The sequence below is a fragment of the Anopheles stephensi genome, chromosome X (genome assembly GCF_013141755.1).
Source record: "Anopheles stephensi strain Indian chromosome X, UCI_ANSTEP_V1.0, whole genome shotgun sequence".
In the NCBI taxonomy this organism is placed as follows: Eukaryota; Metazoa; Arthropoda; class Insecta; order Diptera; family Culicidae; genus Anopheles; species Anopheles stephensi.
In genome coordinates, this window is record NC_050201.1 from 21,428,630 (window position 1) to 21,436,065 (window position 7,436).

The following is a 7,436-nucleotide window of genomic DNA, read 5'->3' on the forward strand; positions in this document are numbered from 1 at the left end:
ACCCGAGATGTGAGACTAATATCAACAAAACACGAACCTATTATGGTACAGACCAATAAAACCTTTGGTGGTCCTTCCTCAAGTACTTCGGTCACAAAACTAAAACCATTGGCTGTTCTGGAGTACAATAAGGGAAAGTGTGGAATTGACGGCTCCGATCAAATGATGTCATATGCTACGACCATGAGAAGAGGTATAAAATGGTATCACAAACTAGGCATACAGCTTTTGCTCGGAATTTCAGTTGTAAACGCGTGTGTGGTTTACAAAAAAATAACAAATAAAAATATAAATATCCGTAACTTTCGGGAAATTATAGCGGAACAATTATTAGGATTGTCTGCCAATAATGTTACACGAAGTTTGGAGAAAAAAAAAACCATTTCATTGCCATACGCAAAAATAATGCAGGAAAACCCGTTAGGCGTGCATGTCAACGATGTTATTCCATGAAAAGAGACGAGATGGTACGGACAAAAGCACGTTCAAATATAAAAAAAACTACAAAATATTGTCCAGGTTGTTCGAATCAGCCACAAATTTGTGAAGAATGCTATTGAATTATACATAATAGTAATAAAAATTGAAGGTCTTTGAATATTAAATCTCTTTTTTTTTTCAATTCAATAGCATCGTAAAATGTGTTTTCGTTAATAATTCGTAATCACAACAGTTCATGCATTCGTGCCCTCCGTATACGGCACGTCGAGCCGATTTGCTGTCACCCAAAAAGCGGGTGACGCGGCCTGGTGAGAAGAATCGCCGTCACCCAATTTTTGGGTGACACGGCAGCCAAAGTGTTAAACAAAGGTGACATCGAGGTCACTCCTGCTGGTGATCCTGAAGCTGATAAGAGCACCACCATGGATGGTGAACTCACAACTGCGGAGAGCACTTTCTCTCACATCGAAAAAATCCCACCGATAATGGTGCGTTACCTAAATGAAGATACAGCTTTCTCTGTGCTGCTACTCAACGAGGTGAACTGGACGCATCGTTTAGTTTCTCTGCAGATAATTGCTGCAGAATATTCTGCAAAACGCGGAAAGATCACGAAGCTGCTAAATCTTTATTAGCCAGCTTCAACCGTGAGTTTTTTATCCACGACTTTCCGGGGGATAAACCTTTTCGGGTTATTCTTAAGGGCCTGCGCTTCGGCAATGAGTTGCGCGTTGAAAACATGTTGAAGGAATGCGGCTTTCAGCCCTTGCAAGTGCGTGAGCTACATGCTGGCGTTGCTTTAAAGACACCATCCAAACTATTCGCGGTTTCCTTCAAAACAGGAATCACGACCCTTGACGAAGTACAGTCCATCAAGTACCTCAACTACACCAGTGTCAGGTGGGAGCGCTATTCGCCAAGACGAGACGAAGTCCAACAGTGCCAAAACTGTTCATCATTCGGGCATGGCTCGAACAACTGCGCAATGCTCTCTCGTTGTGCTAAATGCGGTGGAAGTCATCGCACAACGCAATACACAGCTGAACTCAAAGATCAACGCGTGTGTGCAAACTGCTCTGGTAACCATGGCCCCCGCAATCCGAACTGCCCAACACGGATCGCTTACTTACTTACGCTTACGCTTACTACCAGCTCAATCTCACTACATTGGATGCAGAACAACCAGCGCCCAACTATAACAACAACAACATCAAATTCCATGCCAACACAGTTGCATGTAGCATCGTTGCGCTACAGCAGCAGCAAAGTCACCAGCATCAATACTTGCAACTGCAAAATCCCAAACAACAGTCGAAGCACAAGCAACAGCTACCATTCCCAGCACAGCCGCAGCTAAATGAACAACAACAGCACCATCGGCAACACACACTAAATCACGATCTACGTCCCGACACCATCGTAGGCATCCCAAAACAGTTGACCGGTACTGTAACCCATGGCAGTGTACCACAAAAGCCAAAACCTCATCGACAACCTGCCCAAGACAAGCTCAACAAACTGCGTGCAGACCTCAGTGCAGAAGCTGAGGATGTTGAGAAAGAGCTGTTTAAAGTGGTGGTTCAGCTCTGGCTGAAATACAAACGAGTTGTAAAACACTGCCCCAAAGACCAGATTCTCACAACGATGGTCGATTTCATCTCTGGGGCCCTAAAATTATTGTACGTGGTACTTGGAATGCCCGTGTCGGAAATTAATATCTATTTTTTTCTTAATCACTTTGAATGATGTTTAAAGATTAGCTCTAGATCAATTATTATAAGAATTATACCGTATAGCGTAAACACAACAGGACGAAGGTTTAACACATACATAGAAATTAATGAAGATGAACACGAATGTAATTACCGAATGAATTTGTAATGAAAAGGACAGTACAAAACGAACACTCGATCACGCAACATCGACGATCATACATCGACGTAGCGAAAGAAAATTAATTGCACAAACCTTATCACTAGTGAGATTTCTCACACATTGCTTGCCTTAACGGAAACGCTCTTAAAACCAACACAATCCTTCTATCTTCCGGAGCATGATGTTGTACGTGTAAATCGGCAGAGCCTAGGAGGCGGTGTAGCGATAGCAGTGCATCGGTCTCTTAAATTCCGTGTACTTCCTCTCCCAGAGGAAGGACACATAAGGCTACACAAGGAACGTTCCGCTTCTATTCAGCCTATTGTGCGAAGCAAGCTAGGGGAAGCGACGGTTCAATTCAGATACTGAAAAATGATCTACAAAAGCTTACACGAAATACACATCAATACATCATCGCCGGTGATTTGAACGCCAGACACCGCCAATGGAGCAATACTATCGCCAACAGAAACGGAACAATTTTGTGTGATGACCTTCAGACAGGATTTTACACAGTAGAATTCCCACCGCAGCCGACATACTACAAAAATGGAAGTTTCTCTACTCTTGATTTGTTCCTGACCAACATGGTGGTAAATTATCCAACAGCGATCACAGCTCTTTCTTCAGATCACCTGCCTGTATTAATGAAAATCGATGGTTCGGGGACCGAGCCCAGGAAGGAACGCCTAAACTATCGTGCAGCGGATTGGACGAGATTTCAACGCATCACGGAAGCTACTATCAACGCCGAAACTCCGCTTAACACAATCAACGACATTGACGCAGCCATCACCATGCTCGAAGCCTGTCTAAACAACGCGGTAAGTTCGTGCGTTCCTCGCGTTGAAATAAGTACAAAACTCATCCACCTTGACCGTGAAACAAAAGGTCTAATCGACCAAAAGAACATTACCAAAGGACAGGGATAGGGCCTCCGCTTTCCGTCAAGCGGCTAAACTTTTCTAATATAGGCTTAGGTTACATAATAACCAACGATTCTCCAAGATGGTAAAGAATCTTCCCAAAAATTCCCAACCCTTCTCGCGCACTAAGCCCAAACCCATTCCTCCTCTGAAAGGTAACCCCATTTGTTATTTGCTTTACACCACAAGAAAAAGTATCCTTATTAGCCAACGTTTTTGCTAGCTCGCATAATATCAGCGACACAATGACCAGTCCGCATGAAAACATTGTGCAAAATAGTATTGGTGAAATCAATTCCCACTCTGACCCTGCTTTAGTCATAAACAGGACCTCACGAAGTGAAATTCATAATCAAACACAGCGTTTCCTTCAAGGCACCGGGCCGGATGGCTTTTTCAACATCTGCCTAAAACATCTTGGTCAATTCTTTGACCCTACTGACCAACATCTTCAATAGGTGCCTTGAGTTAGGATATTTCCCAGCTCGCTGGAAACATGCAAAGGTTATTCCTATCAGGAAACCTGGGAAAGATCCCTGCATGGCTTCCAGTTATAGGCCTATCTCCTTACTGTGCGTTCGCACCAAAATCCTGGAGCGCATTATTCATGCAAGAATGGAAAACCATTGCTCTGAGAATAACTCCCTGTCTGAAGTTCAGTTTGGTTTCAGGAAAGCTCACTCTACGTCTCATCAACTGTAACGTATGATTAACATCATAAACCAGGGCAAAATCCGTGGCTGGTCCACTGCCATTACACTTTTAGACATTACAAAAGCCTTTGATAACGTAAGGCACCATGGGCTTCTGCACAAATTTAAAAAAAGTACAAGTGTTGCATACGATAGACTGCCTACCCCTGAGACCGAAGTGGTGAGTGCCGCTCGTGGGAGACACTCATCGGTCTCCTAGTGATGCCCCTACTAGCAAAAATGAGTGACTTTTGTATTACTATCTCGCTCCTACTCACGGCAAAGCCTATAGCGCTACCCACCGCCATTACCGCGACTCGTCTCCGTCGTCCATCAATTAACCCGAAGAACGAATTGTTCTTGCCCCTCTACGTTTCCTCCATTGCCCGCGCCTATCGATACGTTCGGCGACGGCTGTTCGTCGTCGTTTCCCCTTCGTCCCTTGATCCCCACTTCCTACCCCGCCCAAGAATGAATCGTTATTCGTTCTTGCACCTCTACGTTTACCCCCTTTCCGCGCTTATTGGTATCGGTGATCAGCTGTCCGGCGTCAGCTGTAGAACGCGCCAAATCGAAAATCTGCTCGCAGTAGCAAGACGGTCGTGAAAGCGCTTAGCTGATTTTAAATACCCTGTGAAACATGAAAAAGTTTAGTTTGGCAAAATGTCTCACACTGTGAAAGAGTTGAAAGCAAGTGGAAAGTTTGCAAAACTAAGTGCGGCTAAAAAGCGTATGCTGGAGGAAGATTGGCAGCGCGAACATCAAGCAGGAACGAGTAGCGCAGATTTGTTGGTGAATGGTATGTATATATAGTTAAATACTGGTGCAGTCGGTGATATACGTTAAATAATGTATTGTTTAGCCGTCCCTCCGTCTGCTGAGGTTGCGGTGGTTGACAACGCGCCAGTACTTGAAGTATCCGAGGAAACGGAAGAGACTTCGTACATCCTTGAAGACGATGACGACATTCCCGAGGACCATAATACTTTTGATGGTAATGTAGCGACTGATGAACGTAAAAAAATGACGTTCCCAGAAGGTCTACGCCGTTGGGCCCTTGCGTCAAAAATTTCACTGGCGCATGTGAATGATCTGTTGTTGCTAGTTCGCGACACAACCGATTATTATGTGCCCAAAGATGCCAGGACATTTTTAAATACGCCAACACGTGTTGGAAGCCAGATAGCGACTGTGGCAGGCGGTCAGCTTTGGTATCAGGGGATTGAAACCGCCCTGCAAAACTATTTTAGGTAAGTGTAAATTTTTTGTTCATTCGCTTCCTCAATCAGGTAATATTAATTTATTTTTATGCTATTTATTTTAGTAACACAAAGCCCACCATCGATCGTTTGGATATCAATCTCTCGATGGATGGAATTCCTGTATACAATAACGGTCCAACCCAGCTTTGGCCCATTTTGATGCAATTACACAACATCTCTGGGACACCTGTTCTGGTGATAGGTGTTTTTTGTGGATCCAGTAAGCCGAATAACTGTGAAGATTATTTACGACCGTTGGTGACCGAATTGAACCAACTTTTGGAGTCTGGTTTCAAAATAGGAGGAAAGCAATACCATGTAAACTTGCGTCTAATTGTAGCAGACTCACCAGCAAGAGCCTTCATAAAAGGTATGACACAAAATATTTACCATTACTGAAGATTTTTTAAAACAAATATATATTTATATTTTCAGGTGCAGCCTACTTCAACGCAATTCACGGTTGCATGAAATGCAAGTGTGTAGGAGTGCACGTGAAAGATGCTCGGAAGGTTATTTTCGAGAATTCCGAAGCAGAAAAACGCACCGATGCAGAGTTCAGGAGCGGGTTGTATGCTGCGCATTATAAGCGACCATCCCCGCTTATTGAGATTAAGAATTTCAACATAGTTGAAAACGTTATAGTTGGAGATAGGCTGCATTTAATAGATCTTGGAGTGACGAAGAAACTATTGAAAGGCTGGTCGCATGGTGGGTTGGAACCATTTACTAAGTGGTCGTCTAAAGAATGTGATAGGATTAACAAACTATTTAAGTTAATTGAATTTCCCTCGGAAATAACTGATCGTACTCTACGTCCTTTACATTACCTGCATTATTGGAAAGGTACTGAATATCGTACCTTCCTCCATTATGCAAGCCTGGCCATACTGTCGGACTTTTTAAATGAAGGTGCGTTCCATCATTTCAAACTTTATTTTTGTGCTGTTACATTTTTGTCATCGAACTATTATAGCCAATATTGGGAATACGCAGGCTCTTTACTAAAGACATTCGTCAATCAGTTCGGTACAATTTATAGCCGAAATCACTTGACCAGCAACATTCACAATTTAATACACGTAAGTGAAGAGGTAGATAGGTTTGGTCCACTCCACACGTTTTCAACCTATCGATTTGAAAACCATTTACAAATCATAAAAGGCTTGATAAGAAGTGGTTCCAAAACACTGCAACAAGTAATTTGCAGATTAGGAGAGCGCAAAGAGTGCAATGTTGCGGCCGAGGAAACCTTAGAATCGTATCCAAAATTAAAAATAAAAAACAGTGAGGTAATTTGCTATGTTAGGAATGGATTTGTACTGAAAACAGGAAACAAAGACAGCTGGTTTCTTACAAAAAGTAATCATATTATGCAATACAGCTCTGCTACTACAGAGGCGAGTAATATTATTAAAATTGAGGGCCATGTTTTGCCAAACCATATCCCGGCATTTAGCTATCCTTGCTGTGCAAATTTAATAAACACATTCAGAGCAACGATGGACAACCTTGTAGCATCCACCGTAACCATTAATTTAACTGAAATTAAATGTAAGCTAGTAGCAGCAAGGACAAGCAAACAAACTGAATTCATATTTACGCCACTACTACATACTTTGGGATGGGAGGAGTTATGATAGGATAGGATATTATAGGATAGTATTGGATAGAATAGGATAGGATAGGACAAGATAGGATACGATAGGATAAGATATGATAGGATACGATAAGATAGGATAAGATATGATAGGATACGATAAGATAGGATAAGATATGATAGGGTACGATAAGATAGGATAAGATAGAATAGGATAGGATAAGATTGGATTCGAACGATGCGACAGGATTAACAAGAAATAAATATTCACAATGAAATTTTGTTGGATAAATTATAACCATTTGCATCTTTCGATTTTTTTATTCACACTTTTTTACGTTTATGGCATGTAGTTTCTATTTGCCCCAGCAAATTTAATCTATCCGTTGCGTGGTATAATTTTTTTTTGAAAAACATTTCCACCATTTCAGAACTTGGGGTTTCTCTACCTGACGTACCAATTAATTGAAATAAATTTAAAATATTCGTAAACGGTGCGAGGGGAATTTTTGGTGGCATTCCCCCACGTTTCCAGGTACACTCGGCGAAAAATTGTCTATCAAAAATTATATCAAGTGCCGAGTGCATTCTATTTTCGACATTATTTATACCTGCTATAATTAAGCCTATTGAATTCATA

At 42.0% G+C, this 7,436-nt stretch overlaps 1 protein-coding gene across 1 annotated transcript; it reads left to right on the plus strand.

Moving 5' to 3' along the window:
* The first annotated feature begins 4,038 nt into the window (after positions 1-4,038).
* Positions 4,039-7,229, plus strand: LOC118513466. Its single transcript, XM_036059248.1, has 4 exons — positions 4,039-4,733; positions 4,797-5,184; positions 5,259-5,566; positions 5,632-7,229. Exons 1-4 carry the CDS (start codon positions 4,598-4,600, stop codon positions 6,834-6,836), a joined length of 2,037 nt encoding a protein of 678 aa, XP_035915141.1. The 5' UTR covers positions 4,039-4,597; the 3' UTR covers positions 6,837-7,229.
* The last annotated feature ends 207 nt before the right edge of the window (positions 7,230-7,436 follow it).